Source organism: Plecotus auritus (genome assembly GCF_963455305.1).
Source record: "Plecotus auritus genome assembly, chromosome: 7".
Lineage (NCBI taxonomy): Eukaryota > Metazoa > Chordata > Mammalia > Chiroptera > Vespertilionidae > Plecotus > Plecotus auritus.
Window position 1 is genome coordinate 4,944,170 of NC_137774.1, and position 21,483 is coordinate 4,965,652.

A 21,483-nucleotide genomic window follows, 5' to 3' on the forward strand; every position below is an offset into this window, starting at 1 on the left:
AAACCATCTCCCATTCCTCAGCATCGTCTCCGTCTGGACAGGAAAATATTGTCCCCGTGGGGCTGGAAAGGAAGTGGAGTCCCCCAGAAGGAGGCATTTCTCCCTGGCGATCCTCTCTCCCTGGACTCTTACCCAGAAGCAGCAGCCCCAGCGGAGACTGGGCATCTGATCCCACCTCCTTCCATCCGCACCCCCTGCACTGCCAGGAGGGGCACAGCAACCGCACGCCTGGCCAGGTCACGCCGATGGCTTCCCACTGCCCTTGGGAGAAAGCCCGGATCCTGGCCCTGCTCCTCTAGGCGGCCTGGGCCCGGCCCGCGTATGACCCTCTCACGCCACGTCCCTTCCCTGTTCTCCTCGCCACTGGGGCTCCAGGCACAGAGCCCTCCAGTTCTGAGCCTTGTACAGGCCACGTTGCCTGTCCCACCAGCTCTCTGCCCTGCTCGTCCCTCTGCCTGGCACGCCCGCTCTTGCTGTAGCTGCCGTGTTGGCTCCCATGTCACCTTTTGGGGAGGTCTCTCCTTTGTGGGTGTCCCGTGGCCCCCTCCACCCCGCTTTCACAGCCCCTTCAGCCTGCAGTCCCTTGTCTGACACCTGCTTTTCTGTGGACTCTGAGCTCAAAGACGCATTGCCTTGCTCCCCACTGTGTTCCAGCGCATCGCATGGTGGCCGGCGGCCGATGGCCAGTGCGGGGCTCACAGTTCAGTGCCATCGGATTCCTCAACAGCGGATGGTTCTCACACCATGCCCCCTCCCCACGAGGCTCCCTGACTGCCCGCCCCACCCTCGGCCGCCCTGCTCTGTCCCCCGGGCCCATGGCACCTGGCTCCCAGGCCTGCCGTTCGCTGCGCTGTGGGACGCCTCGCACCATTAGTCATCCCTTCCCGGGTGAATCCTATCTCTCCTGCCGGCTTGCAGGGCCTGGGGTAGGGCTGTGGCGTTGCCTCTGTGTGTGCCAGGCCCTGGCCCACGATTGGTGTTCACTGGTCGGGAAAGGTTGACCGGATGAGTCATGACCTTGAGACTGTGCTGGGGGTCCTTCATTCCGTCCTCCTCAAGGGTCGTTCAGGACCATCTCGGAGTTGTTTGTCTTCTCCTTGAACTGTGTTTGACTCTCTTCCAAGGGAACAAAATAGACTAGATCCCTGGAGAGGGGGCTTGGGCTGATCCCAGCACTCAGACAAGCCCCAGTGTGTGTGTGTGTGAGTGTCTCTCTCTCTCTCTCTCTCTCTCTCTCTCTCAGAATCTCCAGTGCCTCTCCTCCACCCTCAGAATGACATCCAAACTCCTTCGCCCAGTTGATCAGCCCTTCATTCTCTGGGACCCCCGACACGCACCACTCATTCATTCAAAGACCGGAAGCTGTCCTAGGAGATAACGCTGCCTTTTCTCCTTTATTCTTCGCCGCAGTTCTAGGAGGCAGGTGCTGTTATCCCGCCTCTTTCTCCTCAAGTGAGGAAACCAGCTCCAAGGGGTTAAGTGGTTTGCCCAGGGTCATGCCGCTCCTAATGGAAGAAGCCAGGGCTCGAGTCCATGTTCATCCCATGCAGGCGCTCCTGTGGCCGCTGTGCTGCCCCCCCACACACACCCATCTCCCGCCTCGTGCCCACCCCCCTCGCACCCTCTGTCCCCATCAGGCTGACGTACCCAACGTTCCCAGAAGCCATTGTTTTCAGGATTCCTGGCTCTTGCACAGACGGCACCAGCTGCCTGAGAGTTCTCCTGGTTCAGGTCCTCCTCCCCCGTCAAAACTGCTGGGGCCGCCCGCCCGCCTCGACGGTCCCTGTGGGCCGGCGAGCTTCACCTGCGCCGTAGGCCTGATGTATCATGGGATTCGCGGTGTTGTGCGTTCATCCCACTGTCGATGGGGCTCATCCATTTCCCTGCGTGCCTGTGAGCAACCGGGGGGCACATAGTAGGTGCTCAAAAGGCGTTTGCTGAACAGTGGACTGAGCTTTGAATGAGTGAATGAAGGCATGAAATGCAAGAGCATTTGTGGGAGAGCGGAGTCCAGGGCACCAGAACTCTAGGGAGTAAAGGCCTTTGTGGCGGATGGGGATGGAGGAGCCAGGGAAAGCAGAGAAGGAGCAAGTTTGAGGACAGGAGGGGGTTCACGCAGGGGCCGCTGCTGTGTGTTGGTTTGAGGGGAAGGGGCCCCCAGAGAGTTGAGGAGAGGCGGAGAGGATGGCGGGAGGTCAGGAGGTCCCGCTGCCCCGCTGCTACCCATCCCTGTGAGCATGCCCTTTTCCTCACTCCATCTCGCCTTCTCATTCATCCTTTTGACAAACTTGCATGGGGCGTTTTTGGACCACATGTTTCATCCCTTGTCACCAGCCAAACAGCCCTATTATATTAATTTATTGTCCTTTCCAGTAACTGGTAGCCTTCCTGTAAACTCCCACTTTCCCACGCCGGGTATGCTCGGGCCAGACCGCAGCTCCCAGACCATGCCTGCCCAGGCCTGGCTGTGGCCGGACAGGGAGCAAAGGTCTCCCGGGACCCTCCTGGCCTTAGCCCTGTGAGGGTGGCTTCTGGGGCCCACCCTCTCCTTGTATGAGTTCCCCAGGGGAGCCTTCACTACTGGTGACGAGACCCTTAACGCCCCTGGCTTCTTGCCTCAAATGCCTTCTCCCCCTTAGCCCCGGGCGCCCTGGGGAAGGATGAGCAGAGATGAGCCTGACGGTGACCTAAAGGGACACGGAGGCTTTGGAGAATTCGCCTGGCTTGCCCGAGGTCACCGAGGTCACCCAGGTCCTGGGGGAAGTGGTGTCTTGTCCGCTCAGCCACGTGCTGAGTGTGTGATGGTTTGACCTGGGCCTGGCCTCCCCCTGCAGCCCGGGCCGGCCCACCTCCCTGGGGACAGTGCGCTCACTCTAGGAGGTGGGCTGTTGGTTGAGGACAGAGTGCCCGGGGATGGCTCTGTGTCGTTCCAAGTCACTTCACATGTTACACGTGGACTTTGGAGACACACAGCCCTGTATTCAAATCTCAGGGTCTACGCTGGCCATCTCTGTAGCCTGGGCTCAGTCACCTCAGGACTTGGAGCCCCAGTTTTTCTGTCTGTGCAACGGGGCAGTTGTCCCTACCTGGGCTCAGGGATTCACACAGGGACGCCGGGCCCTCAGAACCATGGACAGAGGCCGTGCCCTGGGGTTGTGGGATCCTGGTTGGGGGTCCAGGGGAGTGGGCCAGGCAGGCGGGGACGGTAAGTGTGCGACTCCCAGATCACTGCCTCTGGATGGGGGTGCCCGTGTAGGCAAAGGGGAAGCACTGGGAACATGTCATCCACTTCTCGAGCCTGTGGAAGTTAAGCATCCACCGCTATGCCCCGGTCACCGGGATGGGCAGGGACCTGGGTTCTGGGAAGGAGGAGACCACGGAGAGAAAGGGTGTGCACACGTGCAGGGGTGGGTGGCGGAGGGGCCCCGCTGCTCTGCTTCCCAGAAAGGCTCAGCTTCCGGGGAATGGATTGGAAATGGCCTTGCAGGGCCATCCGTCACACCGGTGCCTCCTGCCAACCTGCCAATCCTGCCGCCCTGTGCTCCGGCCTCGGGGATGTTGTCAGTCCCCATTAGCTGCCTGGGGCCCCTGGCTGCCCAGAGGCTGGCACATGTCACCCTGGGGCCAGGGAGGGCGCGGTGAGGAAGTGACAGGGAAATGGGAAGTGATAGGCCGGGGACAGGTTAGGGATTGTCACAGAGCCTCCTGTAAACAAGGGAAGCCCTTTAACTCGGTCCTTCGTTCAGTGTTGGCTCCTGCTCGGAGCGGGAGATGGGAGGGCTGTGCCCAGGGAGGACCCAGGTTTTCTGACAGCTTAGAGTCCGCGGGGCATTCTGAAGTCGGGGGGTAGCACAGGGGTTACTGGGGGGACAGTAGATGTGTGTGTGGCTCGGGGAGCCCAGAGGAGGCGGGGGGGCTCTAGCTTTTTCTGGGGGAGAGGCTGTGAACCCTGCGTGGAGGAGGAAAGGTCTTTGCTCAGTGCAGGCTTTCCTTAGCGTGGGGCTTTGGTGAGGGGCTGGGTGCGTTTCCCAGGGCGTTTCCCTGAGCCAAGTACCACCCACTGGTGACTGAAGCTGAGCCCTGACCGGGTGGCTCAGTTGGTGGGAGAGTCATCACATACACCAAACAGTTGAGGGTACGTCAGGGCACATACCTAGGTTGTGGGTTCAGTCCCCTGGTTGGGCGCATATGGGAGGCAACCAATTGATGTCTCTCTCTCTCTCTTTCTCTCGCTCTCTCTTTCTCTCCCTTCCTCTCTCTAAAACCAATAACCATCCCCTCAGGTAAGGGTTTTTTAAAAAAAAAAACACCACAATTTGCCAAAAAAAAAAAAACAAACAAAACCAGAAAACACCAGAAATGTCCTGTCTCGGTCCTGGAGGCTGGGAGTCCGAAACCGAGGTGCCAGCAGAGCCGGGCTCTCTCGGGAGGCCTGGGGGGGAACCCTTCCTTCCCTCCCTCGTCCCTGGCCCGGTCAGCATTCCTGGGTGCCCCTGGCCCGTAGCGCACCCCTGCAGCCTCTGCCTCTGTCGTCACACGGCCGTCTTCTCCTTGTGTCCATCACGCTAGATGAGGGCCAGCTCTCATGGCCTCATCTTAACAGGATCACCTCTGCAAAAACCTGTCTCCCAACAAGGTCGTATCCTCCCATTGACTGGGGTTAGGACCCCCATAGCAGGGAGTGTAGCAGGAATCCAGGGAGAACCGCACCCCGACCTTACCCCACCGAGCAGGGCAGCGGGGGCTCTCTTGGGGGAAAGAGGCTTTTGTAGCATAAGCTGGGCAACCCCAGGAAGGGCCCGGCGTGGAAGCTAGACTCGGGAGAGGGTGGTGGACACCTGCCAAGCCTTGTGCCCATTTTATGGATGGGCAAAACGAGGCCAAGAGCTATCACGTGGGACAGGGTGACTTGGCATCAGGAAAGCTGGGCTCCAATCCTCCCTTAAACTCCTCAGCCTCCATCTCCTCATCTGTCAACCAAACGGGTTGGATGGGGTGAGTCCTACAAAGACTTGCCTCGAGATGCTTGGAGCCTGTGAGAGGCTAAGGGCGCATGTGTCAGGGGCAGAGCTGGGCGGGGCCGGCCCGCAGCCCCGGGCTTTGTCTGCTGTGCAGCCCAACAGCTGTTTCCTCCCTCACCCCACACGGGAGGGCTGGGGACCAGGAGCATACACCCGTCCCGGTGCCAACTGCAGCCCCGTGGAGATGCTCTCAGGAAACCTGGCCTGTCTCTCATGGCTATGAATTTCCCTGGGTCTCAGTCTCTGTCAGTGGCCCCCCAGTGTCTGCTGCCAGGCCCGGGCTCCTCCGGAGAGTCTGGGAGCCCCGCTTACATCTGGGGGACATGGCATCGAGTGAGAAAACAAGGGGAGCCACAGACTGGAGAGGAGGGAGGCCCCCGACCTTCTGGTGGATAAGATCAGGGATCAGCAGCGGAGCACAGAAACCATCACGTCCCACCCCCCACCCCCCCGCCCCCCGTGGCCCTTTCACGCCCAACAGATGGGCTCCGGGTCTGCAAAGCGACAGAAGGCAGAGGCGGGCGGGAGACCCTGCTGGTCCCGTGCAAGGATAACGAACGCAGCCCCTTTCAATGGCTCCCTCCGCCTCCCGAGCGGCCCGCCAGGCTGCTGTCCCGGAAAAGCCACCTGCCACCCGGCCCGTGAGCGGGACAGCCAGGCCAGGGCGAGGAGGGCAGCGGGGCAGCCACAGCCTGGGATGGGGGAGGTCAGGACAGCCTGCCGCTCAACCTCACACACCTCCCCCTGCCTTTGCATTGGGGGGACAGCCTGTGCTGCTCCCTCCCTCTCGCCTCCTCAGAGCTCACACTCCATGTTGGCCTTTGATGACAGTGGACTGTGTGAGAAGAGCAGGAAAACGAACTCTCGCTGCTCACCCACAAGTCCACCAGGCCACGTCCCGGGTATGGGACCTTGGCAGTGACTCAGCCCTGCCAGCCTCCCTGCCGCCCCCCCCCCCCCCCGTACCAGGGGGGCCGCTGATAGTTCCCACCCCACCCACGGCACTGCTGTGTGGCCAGCATGAGAGCGAGACCCTTGTGGGAGCGCTCCGCCCGCCAGGCCTGGTGTCCTGGTGCTTTCGGTTCCAGGCGGTGAATGCTAATGAAACCGGGAAGGGTGGGGGTGCGGGACTCTCCTTGTGCAGGTGAGGAAACAGCTCAGAAAACGCAGCTGCTGACTCAGCATCCAGTGGCTGGGAAATGCGGACGGGCTCGGACCCCGTTGTCCACCTGCAAACCCAAGCTCTCTGTCCTCCTTCCAAATAGCCCGCCGGCTTGGGCAGTGGCCGGGGAGGGGGCTTTGCTTGGAGCTAGTACAGGCTTTTACCCTGTGCCCAGGAGACCACTGGAAACCCAGCCCCACCCCTGGGACCCCAAAGAGAGGACCCGGAGCCTGACTCACGGCAGGAGGTGACTTCTTAGGACAGAAAGGAGCTCTCAGACCTTCACAGTCTTCCTCCTAAGGACCGTGTGGGGCTGGGGCTGGTGGGGGGGAGGGGGAGGGGAGCGGCGCGGCTGAAAGCGTTGAGCGGAAGTGGGGGGACAGGAAGACTCTGTACCAAATTTACTTGTGTGTTTTTTTTGAGGGGGTCAGTTAATCCTCACCTGAGATATTTTTTTCCATTGACTTTTAGAGTGGAAGGGAGGGAGGGACAGAGAGAGAGAAAGAAAGATCGATGTGAGAGAGACACGTTGATCGATTGCCTCCCGCATGCACCCTGACTGGGGCCAAGGATCGAACCTGCAACCCATGTACGTGTCCTTGACCGAGAATCAAACCACAACCCTTCGGGCAGCGGGCCAACACTCTAACAACTGAGCGAGGGCAGAATTTACTTGGTTTTTCATTGAGATAAGCTTCACTCAACAGAATTTTAACCTCTTTAAAATGAACAATTCAATTGCCTGTAGAACATTCACGGTTTTCTACAACCACTACCTAATTTCAAAACATTTTTGTCACCCTGAGAGGAAACCCTGTACCCACTAAGCAATCACCCCCCACCTCCCCACTTCCCCCAACCACCTGGCAGCCTCCAGTGTCCTGTCTGTGCATTTACCTGTTCTGGATCCTTCGTGTACATGGAGTCACCCAAGGTGTGGCTTCAGTTGGACCCGTTCGACGGGAAGAGGGAGGAGCTGGGCTGGAGCCCCTGCAGACTCTGCCCCCAGCCCCCGCCTCCTGGAAACCTCTGGGCTGTCCAGAGGAAGCCACCCCCTCCCCCCGCCTGCCCCTGCCCCTGCCCCTCGGGGCTCTCCCTCCACGTGGCCTGGGCCCTGGCAGCCCTGGGCAGGGTGTCCGTGCAGCAGCCAATGTGGAGCCCCTAGGCGAGTGGCTACCCCTCTCGGGGCCCAGGCATCTCACCTGTTAAGTGGGGGTTCATAGAAAGGGTCCCAGTTTCTACTGTGCCCCACATCCTCCCGGGGAGAAGAGAGGCGGGTTCCTGTGCAGACAGAGCCACCTGCTGATGAGAGACCAGGAAGCCTTTCTAACACCAGGAGCCAGAGACTGGGGCGCCTGCACTTGGTCAGAAACGGGCAACAGGGCTTGTCCCTGGTGGGCCTTCTCTGGGGGCAAATGCCAGGAAAGGCAAGGACGGCGGCGCGGGCACAGGCCAGCCCGGTGTCCGCGGGGACAAGGTCCTGCTTCCCTTCAGGTTGGGCACGGCCGCCGGGTGGGTGACGCAGGAAGAGAGGGTGGCACGTGCACCCCCGCGAGTGGCTGGGGAGGGGCCGCGGGGCAGCCAGCGGGCGTGTGCGGGCCTCTGCGTACAATCCAGCTTGTACATGGCTCGGCCTGTCGCCGCTGAAAGGGCCGTAGAGCCGCGTGGTGTTGTTATTTATGATGAAACGCAGAGGCGCCTGCCGCTGTGCGGGCTGGACGGCAAATTGAACTCCAATTTTCTGCTCCGCAGTGTTTGTTACCCGCCGCAAAGCGCCCGTGCGCCGGGTCACCCGCCGATGAATGTATCTCTCAGCCTCCGCGTGGGGGCAGGCGGGGGCTTTGCTTTGTTCCCTCCCCACCCAGGCCACCCGATGCTCCCCTGTGATCCAGACACGGCCGGCCGACCGGAGAGGGGATCAGAGGCCTCGCAGGGAGGCAGGCAGCCCCGGGTTCGAACCCCGGCTCTGCCTCCAGGGCGACCCCGCGCCTCTCCCCTCTGAGCTTCAGGGGAGAGAACTAAAAGGCAGTCCCACAGTAACGCTGCCCCAAGGTGGTCGGGAGCGTGAAATGAGAAAACACAGGGGGCTCGGAAGGCATTGTGCCTTCACAAACAGCCTTTTCTCCCCTCCTCCTGGGCTGAGGGAGCAGCCGCCCTGGTGCCTGGGAAGGGGGGACCTCAGGAGAAGCCATTGCAGTGGGTGGGAGGCCCCCATTGGGGGGTGATGAGGCCGAGCGGAGAGCCCCCCGCACAGGCCCACTGTCCAGCTGAGCTCCCTCGGATGCAGAATAGGAAATGGGGTAACAGGGAGGCACTCAACCCAGCACTGGCATCAGGTCGTCTTGCCCGGGAGTGGACTTCCTGTCACCCCTGAGCTTTCACATTGGACCTCGCCGTCATTCATTCATTCATTCATTCATTCATTCATTCGTTCATTCATTTCTGAGCATCTTCTTTGCCTCAGACTCTGTCCAGTGCTCCACCCCACCCGCAACGTCGCCATTGGCCACGGAGACATTAGAGACGCCCAGTGTGGGTTCCTGGACGCAGCCGTGGGCCTGGCAGTCCCTTCTCTCAGCTTCTCCAGGCTCGTGGGAGACGGGTGTTTCGCGGTTACCAAAGCTGGTAGTGGTGCCGGGTGATGCAGGAGCTCACGTGCCGAGGGGTCTTTAGAGAATCACCTGGAAGGATGTCGGACAGCAGGTGGGACCAGGCCTGGTGAGGCAGCTGAACCCCAACGCTGGTCAGGGGCCTCAGGGCCCAGCTGGAAACAGGAGAATCCAAGTACATGTCCCGCCTGGGGGTCACCGAGGAGAAGGCGAGTGACGCCCGCACCGCGTCATGGCACTTCTTGGGAGGAGCTCCAGGAGGCCGTGAAACCGTTCTCGGCGCCGGTGTGCCAGCTCGAGTGACTCTGCATACGCTAAAGTGGCACCAGCCACCGTGAGGCCAGAACACTCTAATCCAGGGGTGGGCAAACTTTTTGACTCGACGGCCACCATGGGTTCTTAAACTGGACCGGAGGGCCAGAACAAAAGCATGGATGGAGTGTTTGTGTGAACTCATATAAATTCAAAGTAAAGGAGCGGAGGGGAGAGCAAGAGAACCGGATAGAACAGCCGGATCCGGCCCGCGGGCCGTAATCGGTGGCATAGGTCTCATCTCCGAACCCTCCGTCAGAAATGCGAGAAAGGGCTCCCTCCCTCTGTTCATCGCAAACAAACCCATGGGAAATGAGGACCGTCGTCGCTCCACGCGAGGCTGCGATGCGGTGGCATCTGTTACCTGTGAGGTCCAGGCCTGCGGCCCTGGCTGGGAGACGGGCTTGCAGAGGTCACACCCAGCGAGGATGGCGGATAAGACGGCTCCTCGCATGGGCTCCTTGTGCCGGCGCTGACCCAAGCACTCGCTCCTCTCCCTGGGCCTGCGAGGCAGCGGCCCTGTTACCCCATTTCCCAGCTGAGGAGACTGAGACGCGGAGAGGTTACAGGGATGCCTGGGGTCACCTAGCTGGTGAGGGGCTGAGCCCGGATTTGAACCCAGGCGGCCCCATTCCAGGGCCCAGCCCACACTACTACTCAGATCTTGCAGCATCAGAGCTGGAAGGGAACGTAGGGAGTCCCTGGGAATGTCAGCCCCCAAGAGGGGAGTGACCTGGCCAAGGTCAACAGCAAGTTCGTGTGCCCACCTTTGCACTTGCCGGTGTTCCTGGGCCTGTGGATGCACCACTCCAATCTCTGCCCCCATTGCCACGTGGCCGTCTTCTATGTTTCTGTTCCTTTGTCTCTCCTCCTCCTATAAAGACACCAGCCACAGAGGGCCGCCCTACTCCCAGACGACCACATCTTAACTACCTGCATCTCCAGGGACCCTCTTTCCAAATAGGGCCTCGTTCTGCGGTTCCAGGAAGAACATGAATGGCGGGCGAGGGGACACCATTCAACCCAGTACAGGCATCCACAGTCCTGCCCAGGAGTGGACTATAATGGCATCCCTTCGCTTTCACATTGGACCTCACCGTCATTCGTTCATTCATTCGCTCATTCGTTCATTGCTGAGCATCTTCTCTGCCTCAGACTCTGCGTCCAGGGCTGAGGCAGGAGAAACCCAGGAGGCATCGCCCTTAGGCCTGTGGTCTCTGCGAGCTTCGTTCTGTTCTGTGTGACTCTTTGGCTGGGCGTACGATGGGCTGAGCAGCCTGGGTGGCGGACTTGGGTCACACACACCCCACCTCCCCTAGGCTGAGCCCCTCCACCTCACTCACCATTCCCCGGGGCCGTGTCGGGGCTCCGTTGTGCTGGCTGCCCTGCTGGCTGGGCCCCCCTAATCAGATTAGATGTGTATTCAAACAAATTGATGATCCGTTCCATTTAGATGCCTTTTGAACACGCTTTTCTGAGTGAGAAATCCATTCGGCAGCAGCTGCCGAGGCCTCGGCGTAATTGATTGCCACCCCCTCCCAGGCCCCCCGACGTCAGAAGGTGCCCGGCTCCTGAAGGTCACCGGCGATGATCAGATTAAGGAGGGCGAGAGCCTTCCTTCTGGGCTAATGAAGCACTTGGCATGCAGGCAGCACCGGGCTGAGCAGGGCCAGGCATCTGCCGGGAGACAGGGAAGGAGCATACATTAGCATCTCATTTGTGGGCGCAGAGAGGAGGCGGGAAGCAGGAGCTGAGGACGGAAGGGCTAGCGGCTGCCATGCCCTGGCTCAGTGGGGCAGGAGCGGGCCGGCCAGGTCAGGGACTGGAAGGGAGACGGGACCAGCCCTGGGTCCTGTGGTCCTTACCAGGCCCGAGGGTGCCTGCTGGCATCCGCTCTGTGCGTGCGCCCAGTGCATTTCCTCTGGAGGGTGGGGACTGGGACAGGGCCCACAGCGCTCTCTTCCCACGCCCCTGCCATGCGTAGCGCCTCCCTGACCTGGACTTAGGTGGAAGAGAGACGGGCAGGAATGCGGACGGTGTACAAAGCTGCCTGCAACTCCAGCTGTCTCCACCCCGGTCTTGAGCCTTCGCTGACGACCTGACAGGCCGTCACTGGGCAGGACTTATTCTTGAGCCAGCGTGGAGTGGAGTGGCCGTGAGGGAGCTGAGTTGGAAGGCTTAGCGTTGGGACACTCGGGGCACTGTGAGCTCCTCACGGGGTGGCTCTGAGATGCAGGAAACCAGTCATCACACGCCCGGCCCCATCTCCCCGCCTCTTCCCCATGTGATCACCTCCAAAGGTCCCAGGGTGGGACCAGCACCCAGCGCTGTGCCAAGCACGGTGCTCTGAACTTGACATCCCTTCGCTCACGTGGTCCTCCCAGCGGCCTCTGGGGCAGGGGTGGAAGCTATTGGTTTCTCTGCTCAAGGTCAAACTTGAGTGGGCACAGGAACTGGGCTGTAAACCCCGTTTCTCTCTCCCACTGGGACCTTCAAGCCAGACCCCTGGGAAAGGGTGGCTCCTGGAGGCTTCCGTGGAGAGCAGGGCTGTGGGACGGGGCCCAGCTCAGCCTCTGCTTTCCTGGCCCCTCACACCCGCACCTGCTCATCTCCACACCGCCTGTCCTCCTTCACTCCCGCGCTCTCGTCCTGCTCCCACGAGCCCATCCCTCTGAAACCCCCACCCCAGGTGGACCGGTCTCTCCCGGGATGTTCGGCTGATGGTCAGGACTCGTCCCCAGCCAGCCCACCCGTCACCCTCACCCCTGGATCTGTTCTGGGGCCCTGGCCTTGGAAGCTGCCCTGAGACCTATTCCCTCTGACGTGGAGCCCCGCCTGCTCAGGTCAGGCCAGCCAGCTCCAGGAGGGACCAGGGTAGGAGGCCAGCTCCAGGGAGGGGACCCGGTTAGGAGGCCAGCTCCAGGAGGGACCAGGGTAGGAGGCCAGCTCCAGGAGGGACCAGGGTAGGAGGCCAGGAGGGACCAGGGTTAGGGGGCCAGGAGGGACCAGGGTAGGGGGCCAGGAGGGACCAGGGTAGGGGGCCAGGAGGGACCAGGGTAGGAGGCCAGGAGGGACCAGGGTAGGAGGCCAGGAGGGACCAGGGTAGGAGGCCAGGAGGGACCAGGGTAGGAGGCCAGGAGGGACTAGGGTAGGAGGCCAGGAGGGACCAGGGTAGGAGGCCAGCACCAGGGAGGGGACCAGGGTAGGGGGCCAGGAGGGATGAGGGTAGGAGACCAGGAGGGACCAGGGTAGGGGGCCAGGAGGGACCAGGGTAGGGGGCCAGGAGGGACCAGGGTAGGAGGCCAGGAGGGACCAGGGTAGGAGGCCAGGAGGGACCAGGGTAGGGGGCCAGGAGGGACCAGGGTAGGGGGCCAGGAGGGACCAGGGTAGGAGGCCAGGAGGGACCAGGGTAGGGGGCCAGGAGGGACCAGGGTAGAGGGCCAGGAGGGACCAGGGTAGGGGGCCAGGAGGGACCAGGGTAGAGGGCCAGGAGGGACCAGGGTAGGGGCCAGCTCCAGGAGCACAGGCCTTCCAGCAGTGACCAGATAGGTCATGGCAGTCAATCTAGGACAAAGATGCTGGTGCAGAGACTAGGGGATGGAGAAGGGAGAATCCCACCTGTCCAGGCAAGTCCCAATGTCTGAGCAGCCACAGTGAGCCAGGAGGAAGCTGCTAACAGAGAGGCTGTGAGGAGCCTCAGAGCTGGGAAGGGCTGATGTCCAGGCCTAGTGCCCCTGGAAGCCGGCCCTGGAGGGCAGATGGACATCTCTAGGGCAATTAGGTGGCGGGCAGAGGTCTTCACCCTGGCTCGAACTCCAGGAGGGGGGGAGGGTCCCAAGCCTGGGCTGGCTGGGCAAGATGTGGGGGGGCTCCAGAGAAAGGTGGCATTGTTGTGCTGGGGGCTCAGGAAGGGGAGGGTGGACGTTGAGATAAGCTTCTCTATGGGGCTATTTAGCCTAGAGCCCAGAGGGAAGGGTGACAATGGGGGTATTTATTGGGAATATCAAGGGAAAGCAGGCAGGGCCCCCTGAACCGTTACGGGAAATGAGAAGGAGGCGCAGACTGAGGCCTCTTGTCTGCCTTCAGAGTTGCTCTTCCTTCAGAGGGACTCAGGATCCGGTGGGCAGAGACCCCCAGCCACGCCACACCCCTGTGTCCCACACCCCCAAAAGGCCCTACCATTCCTGTCGCCAGCAGGCTGCCCCGTGACTGCTCACCCTGCGCACTCACATACGTGTATGCACATGTATGCGCACGTATGCATCGCTCTGATGATACAAAGGGTTCCCTTTATACCCGTGGGACACAACACGAAAGTTACAAAAGGTGCAGAGTGAACGTGAGTCCCCTCCCCCACCCCTGAGCCCCCCAGTTCTCCTTAAAGCATCACTGAGCCCAATGTCTGATGTAAACCCCCCGGAAAAATAGCCGATGCTCTGCAAGCAAATATATTTTTGTGCTTGAGGAAAAAAACACTTGTGCACAAGAGGCAGCCGATTACACACCCCATGCCACACCTCGCTTTTCTTCACTTAACGGGGGTTCTCAAAAATGGTTCCGGAGCCCATGCCGGCGGATTGCCGTCATTTCTCTAACCAGCACCCGCCCTGGCGGGCATCCGGGTGGCTTCTCAGCTCGTGCTGCTGCAGAGCGGAGAGCGGCTGGGAAATGCTGTCCTCGCGTCCTTGCGCGGGTGCGTCTGTGGAAAATGAATTCCTCGCAGAGTGGGCGGGTTGGGGGAGGGGTGCATTTTCCTTTCGATGCAATTGCCAAATTGTCCCCATGGATGTGGTACCCAGTGACCGTGCCCCCGAGCCGTGCGGGAGCTCCCCTGGGCCTCCAGAGGCGGGCCAGCCCAGGGTATTATCACGCTTTCGGATCCGGGCGAAAGCGATGGGAAAAGCAGGTATCTTCGGTGCATTTCCGTCTGCCTTTGGCTTATCGGGAGGTTCAGCGTCTTCGTATGTTTCAGAGTTATTTGTAATTCCTTTCTGGGAGCTGTTCATATCCTTTGCCCATTTTTCTGTGGGTGTGTTTATCTCTTTCTTATTGATTTATGGGCATGTTTTTTCAATGCCAGGAAAACGAGCTCTTTGTCCATGATAAAAGTTGCAAATATTTCCCCCCACTTTGTCATTGTGTCGCTTCTTTTTGTTTATGGGTCTTTTTTTTCCCCCCATGCACAATTTTTATGTAGTTGAAGGCATCCATCTGTTTTACGACTTTCTGGAGTTTGTGTAGTACTTAGAAAGTACTTGGCGAATACTTCGCTTTGCCAAGATTATATATTTTTAAGCCCCTGTGATTTTTTTTTGTACTTCTTTTAGAATTTATTTTTCATGTTTAAAACATTGATCCATCTAGCGTTTATTTTGAGGTAAAGTGTGAGGAAGAGATTCAACGTGTTGTTGTTTTTTTTTCCCTCCCAAATGGCTCTTTAGCTGTTCCAGGGCCATTTGTTGAATGATTGAACTTCCCCCCTCGGACTTGAAATCCTACACTCATCATCTAGGAAATCATGCCCTGTGGGCGGGAATCTATTTCTAGACTTTTCAGCCCGTTGCTTCCTCCGCCTCTTTGTACACGAACACACTGTTTTAATTACTGCAGCTTTAGAGTATGGTTCGGCGTCTGTACCGGGGCCCTGTGCTTACCCTTCTTTCCTTCTTTTTCAGAGTTTTCTTGGCTGTTCCTTTGGGTTTGCTTTTTTTTTCTTTTTTCTTTTTTTTTCAACGTGAGCTTTAGAATCGCTTTGTCTCGTGGAAAGAAAGTCCATCCTGTGTGTGTTTCCAAAGTGAGGAAATGTTGAGGAGAATGACATCTGTAGAGCGTTGATTCTTTCCATATATTATTGATTTTTTACAGAGAGGAAGGGAGAAGGATAGAGAGCTAGAAACATCGATGAGAGAGAAACATCGATCAGCTGCCTCCTGCACACCTCCCACGAGGGATGTGTCCGCAACCAAGGTACATGCCCTTGACCGGAATCGAACCCGGGACCCTTCAGTCCGCAGGCCGACGCTGTATCTACTGAGCCAAACCAGTTAGGGCTGGAGCGTTGATTCTTTCTACCCATGATTCTCCTCCATTCGCAGGGACCCCTTTTCCCCGAGGAGGTGGCTAGCGAGGCTGCCGTGTACCCCTGCACAGGTCTATACACTGAGTGGCCAGATGATGATGACCTCTGAACGCATAATAATCTAGCCACTCAGTGTGTATCCTATATAATAAAAGGCTAATATGCAAATTGTCCCCTCGACCAGGCGTTTGACCAGCAGGCAGGCTGGCCAACCGCCCATGTCCCCTCCCCCTGGCCAGGCTGGCCGGACCCCACCCATGCACGAATTCATGCACCGGGCCTCTAATAATACATATATATACATGTATATGTGTGTATATATATGTGTGTGTGTATATATATGTGTGTATATATATCTATCTATGTGTATATGTATGTGTGTATATATATACATATATATGTGTATATATATATATATATATACATATACACACACACACACATGCATACATATACACACGCACACACACTGAGTGGCCAGATTATTATGCGTTCAGAGATCATAATAACCTGGCCACTCAGTGTACTGCACAACCCAGGACTCAGGCTGAGAGGAGCTGCTGGATCCGCCAACAGGGTCTGAGCCCCTCTCAGGGGCAGTCTGTCCGTCGGCATATGTGACCGATGGTCATAGTGGCCACCAGCGCCAGGCACTCCTCTGCGCACTTCGTTAATTGATGACGCCTCACCACCGTTTACAGCCAAGGGAGCTGAGGTGCGGAAAGGTTAAGAAACTTGTCCAAGGTCAACGATTTGCGCTACCCACCTGTGCCTTTCTGACGCAGGAACCTGTTCCTGCCCGTACATGCACACGCACGTGCCCAAGCATGCACACAGACATACACATACAGGCACACAGACATACACACAGACGTAGCTATACCACAGACACAGATGCAGACACAGATGCAGAAGAGAAGTTGAATCACTTCCTCACACTTTACCTCAAAATAAATGCTAGCTGGTACACATAGGTGCACACAGAGGAAAACACGCCCACATGCATACACAGATGCACACAGACACACACGTGGACACACACGTGCACACGCTTCTATGCCTACCCATGTGCTCTTACCATCCGTGTCTTTCCCCTGCCGCACACACCCTCCCAGTCCCCCTGCCGTCTCCTGCTTTGGGGCAAGGGGGCCCATCAAGGGAAACCAGCTGCCTGGACTCCCCGCCAGGGCTCTCATTCCTGGGCAGGGCCTCCCTCCGGTCCCTGCATCTGATGGCAGGGGCCCTTCGGGGAGGTAGGGCGGTGGGGAGCGGAGCCTCCGCCTCTCCCAGGCCACCCTGTGAGGATAACGTGGGATGAGGGATGCTGCGCGCCCGCCCAGCAGGTTCTCAGGAAGGGCTCTCCACACTCCTCTCCCTCTTCCCCCACCTCATTCTCTGCAGCCGCTGGAATCAACCCGTCCAAGCAAGAGCCATTCGGCTGCAGGCTGGCACCCCCGGGAGAGCCAGAGGAGCGAACTGGCAAATGCAGAGCTGGGAGCAAATTGCTCAGCGAGCGGTGTACAGAGGCCAGGGGTCTGGGTGCAGAGCGCGGGAGTGCTGTGTGCGTGCAAGCACATACCGCGCCCCCCCCCATACACACACACCCCGACGGTGCTGGGTCTGAGTCAGCCCCACATCCAAGGGTCTGAATCACTCTGGGGCTGGGAATGTTATTGTTTTAAAACAAACGAGTGATGACAGGAACTAACAGAGGGTTTTTAAAAACGCGATTCAAAGGGCTCTTGAAAGCTGCTGGAGAATATGAATGAGCCTTTGAAATGAGAATGTGCCCATTTGTTAAACGGAGAGCAGAGCAGGGCTGGAGGCTCCCACGGCAGGCAGGCGGGCAGAGAATCGTGTGCGCGTGTGCGTGTGCGTGTGTGCGTGTGTGTGTGTGTGTGTGTGTGTGTGTTTTCTAGGCAAATGCATGCCTGTCTGCCTCTCCACAGAGGTGGCTGGGACCCCAGAAGCCAGGGGCCAGAGGATGCTAGCCACTCCCCTGGGCACACGCACCTTTCCAATGGCTTGCAAAGCAATGTGCTGACATGACAGCTGTTAGGAGTGACGGAGAGATGTGTGGGTAAGCAGCGTCGAATCAATCCGGGGCTGACGCATCGGCGGTTACGCGGAGACCGTGGACCAGGAGGCCTTCTGGGCGGGTCTGCACTTTCTCTTCAGCCGCCTTTGGTCCTCCCTGCTCTGCCTCCCCGTGGCCCCCACAGTGAGGGTCCACAGCAGGGATGGGGCTCAAGGAAGACTCCCCGAAACACTCGCAAGCTACACCCTCATAAGCTTGAGGCGTTGGGCTTGGGGTGGGGGTGCTAAGCAGCCTGGCCCCAAACACATGTGACGGTGTCTCTTGAGTCCAGAGTGAGGTCTTGACACAAATCCTGGGCTTGCTGACCATGGCCGCCCGGTGCTGGCTGACTCTGAGGGTGGGAGGATGGACTTGGGGTCCAGGGCTCCGGGCCCCACTGTGCTCCCAGGGGTCAGCCTGCCATGCGGAGGGGCCCAGCTTCTCCACGCCCAGCGGGCTGACCAGCCTCTCCCAGCGGCACGTCGCTTTACTCCCTCCAGCCTTTGAGTCACCTGCTCCCTGCCGCTGCTCTTCCTTTGCTTGAGTCCATTTCTTAGGCCAAAAAAAACCCAACAAAAAAACAAAAGCGTCTTATGGTTTCTACCCTCTGAGCTCACCGACAAGAGTTAGTTCCAGGCCAGAGCGTGCCTGCGGCCCCAGCCGGCGCTGGATGGCAGCCCCCTCCCTGACAGGGACACTCACACGTTTGTTTTGGGGAAAGACGTGAACATGGCAGAGCATCTACTCTGGCATTTTCACAATTATTATTTCCTTTCACCCTGACAACCTCAAGGCGCCTGTTTCTCTCCTTCTGCCTCGTGAAGGAGAAACTGAGACTCGGAAACGTGAATACTTACTTGTCTACTCCCAGGCCGATGAGTGGGAGGGTGAGCGCAGGCAGGGTGTGGATGCTGGGACCATGCACCGTTGGCCTGGAGGACGGGATGCCCAAGGCCCGTCCTGTGTGGCTCAGAGCGTGCCCCGCCCTTGGGCACAGAGCGACGCGGAAGGTGCTGGACTCGGTCTGGCTCGTCTGCACCCGGGCAGGTTTCTAACCCGGGTCGGAGAGGAGGTCGTGATCCTGTCTGGCCGTGGGTTTGCGTGCGGAGTAAATGCGCATCGTTCACGCATCTCGAACAGCCCAGAACCTAGCAGGCGCTTTCGTCCTTGTTGGTCCAGATGCTGGCTTCTCCCCCGGCCCCACCCCATCCCCAAAGGGCAGGCGGGCTCAGTGATGGGCATGGAGGCCCTCCCCGCAGCCTCCATCTCTTCCTGTCCTTTTGTCAACCACTTGCCTATGTCACCGCCCCCTCCCTCCCACTGGCCAGGAGGGCAGGAAGGCCTCAGTGGTCCCCGGGAGTCCGGGGCCTGGAGTGCACTGTTTGTGGAGGGGAGCCGTGGGGAGCTCGTGCTTGGCCGGGCTGACCGAGTCAGGTCGGGAGGTGAGCGTGACTGGGGAGAGGGGGAGCAACCACCGGACCCGCACCCGCAGCCCGGGCCGCGGCACCTCCTCCAGGGAGCTGACCTGGCCTGTGATCGAGGAGGTCGGGGCAGGTGGGCGCAGGGTCAGGGATGGGAGGATCGAGAGCCTGGCAGTGGAGGGGGTCCCCCGGGTGGACCCTACTCTGGATTCCCCTGAAGTCAGACTGACCCAAGTTCAAGTCCTTCCCAGCCACCATCCTCCGGGCAAGTTCCCTGGCCGCACCTGCTCCTTCCGCCGAGGGGTGTTAGGGCTCTAAATGCGCCACAGTCCAGGGGTCCTCAAACTACGGCCCGCCGAGGACATTTATCCGGCCCGCCGGGTGCCGCTGCCTGTCCTGCTTAGCCGCCGACGCGTCCCGGGCCCGCAGTGCGCATAGGAATCTGTTCATAGTTGTTTTTTTAAACTGTAGTCCGGCCCTCCCACGGTCTGAGGGACAGGGAACGGGCCCCCTGTTTAAAAAGTTTGAGGACCCCTGCGCCACACAGTCAAGGTGAGCAAGCGATCACGTGGCTTTGTGTCTCTGTCCCCGCAGATGATGTGGCCCCCTATTTCAAGACGGAGCCGGTGCGGACGCAGGTGCACCTGGAGGGGAACCGCCTGGTGCTCACCTGCATGGCCGAGGGCAGCTGGCCGCTGGAGTTCAAGTGGCTGCACAACAGCCGGGAGCTGACCAAGTTCTCCCTGGAGTACAGGCAAGCGCCCGCCCCTTCCTCCCTTTCCTTCCTCCCGCCACCAGGGGCCTGCCACGCCCCAAAAGCGTGCCAGGGTGGGGGGCTGTGCTGTTTGGAGGCGGGGACTCCAGATTCAGTGCAACTGGGAGGCTGGGCTGGCAGAATTGGGGGCCAGAGATGGCCCTGCCCAGGGGTGAGAAGACCCTGCCCTGCTGAGCCCAGCAGAGGGTGGCTGGGAGGTGGGGCCAGGGCGCTGCCTGGACAGGGTGGCACATGCAGCCGTGGGTGGGCAGAGGCGGTGATGGGGGTGATGGGGGTAGGGGTGCTCTCTACCAGCAGCGGGCTGTTGCCCTGGCTGTGAGCTGAGCCCTTCCCTCTCCTCCCCACCGAGAAGAACCTGTCTCTAGGGCAGGGGTGGGCAAACTTTTTGACTCCACGGCCACAATGGGTTCTTAAACTGGACCGGAGGGCCGGAACAAAAGCATGGATGGAGTGTTTGTGTGAACTAATATAAATTCAAAGTAAAGGAGCGGAGGAGAGAGCAAGAGAACCCTTCGCTCTTTCGGCTCCGCGGGCCGAATAGAACAGCCGAATGGGCCGGATCCGGCCCGCGGGCTGTAGTTTGCCCACGGCTGCCTAGGGCACCATAGGTGGGGCCTGGGTTCCATAGAGGGGTGCAGCCTGAGGCAGCCTGGGTCAGCAGTGAGGAGCACAGCTATTTGGGGGACCTGTTGAGGGGGGACGTGGAGGTGGCTGCCCAGGGTCTTCAGGTTCTCTCCACTCCCTTCTTATGGCCTCACCCTGAGCCCTGGCCTGGGCTGGCCCTCCCCTCCCAAGACGCTGCCCAGTGGGGACGAAGGAGAGGATGGAGAGCGAGCAGGGTCTCAGATGAGGGTTTGCGGCTAGAAGGGGTCCTGGAGGCAGCTACCCGCAGCCCAGCTGGCCGGCAGCCCTTCCCGGGCCCTCTCTCCCTCCTCCTCTCCTCCCCTCCTGTTGGCTCCCATCGCTGGGGCTTGTGATTAATCCCTGGCCTGGTGTGTGTATAATTGGTTTTGTTGGGGAAACAAGATTGCCTTGCCCTGGGGATGCTGATACAAATCTGCCTCGGGGACAGGCATGCAAATGAGAGGAGGGGGTCTAACTGCTTGAGGAGCTGTCCTTCCGGAGAATCCTCCTTTTCTTCACACACAGGGAGGCCAGGGCCTGGGTGACTTCCTGCACTGGCCCGGGGGTGTGGCCACTTGGGAAAAGGAGGGAGCAGGGGGGCCACCTTCCCCTCTGGGTGGTGAGAGGTGGACCAGGAAGCAGGAGACCCCCATTGCTGGCCACTGGGGGCTTCCGGTCTCCAGGGTGCCCATGAGGGACTGGGGCCCCCCACCCTGAGCAGCCCCCGCCATGGTTTTTGGTTGGGGACCAGAGGCACTCCTGGCCACAGTCTGGCAGCACTGGGCAGTGGGGCAGCCCCTGTGAGGAGCCCCTGCCCCCTCTCGAGTGTTGGACACACCTGAATGGCACGCAGGTGGCACGCCATGGGTGTCAGTGGTGCCTGGAGCCTCCCAGCCTGCCCTTGACTGCTACCGGCAGAGAGCTGGAGGCGGGATCTAGGAGGGGAGGTGGTTCTTTACCCGGTTCCCAGCTGCTCTTTTGGTGCCTGGGCACTGTAAGGACCCGTCTACGCAGAAGCAGTTCCAGCTCAGTGTATGGGTCAGATTCCCAACCACGGAATGGGCTTCCTTTGGAAACAGCGGGATGGTCACGGCGATCCTCATAATCATGGGCAGCGACGCGGAACTTAGGTGGCAGAGGTTACGATGTGCACGCTGCGATTACCTCCTTGACTCCTGCAAGCAGCCCCGTGTTCCCCATTCTACAGATGAGCAAACTGAGGCTCCGAGCGCCTCAGCAGTGTACCCAAGGCCAGATGGTTGAGCTGGGCCTTGACCAGCGGGCGTCTGAACTCCCGAGCTGGAGCTCTTTACCACCCAGCACTGCCTCTCGTTGCAGAAGGATCGCTTCCTTCACGTGTACCCGAAGCAATCTCTCTGCTAACTGTGCCCCCCGAGTTCTAG

The 21,483-nt window shown here is 59.6% G+C and overlaps 1 protein-coding gene across 1 annotated transcript in view; it reads left to right on the forward strand.

Moving 5' to 3' along the window:
* The window catches only part of SDK2 (sidekick cell adhesion molecule 2), a 218,337-nt gene that overhangs the window by 74,165 nt on the left and 122,689 nt on the right, over positions 1 to 21,483 (forward strand). The window contains exon 2 of the mRNA XM_080680029.1: positions 19,276 to 19,435. Within this exon, the coding sequence (XP_080536155.1) occupies positions 19,276 to 19,435 (160 nt within the window). The remainder of the gene's footprint in view (positions 1 to 19,275; positions 19,436 to 21,483) is intronic.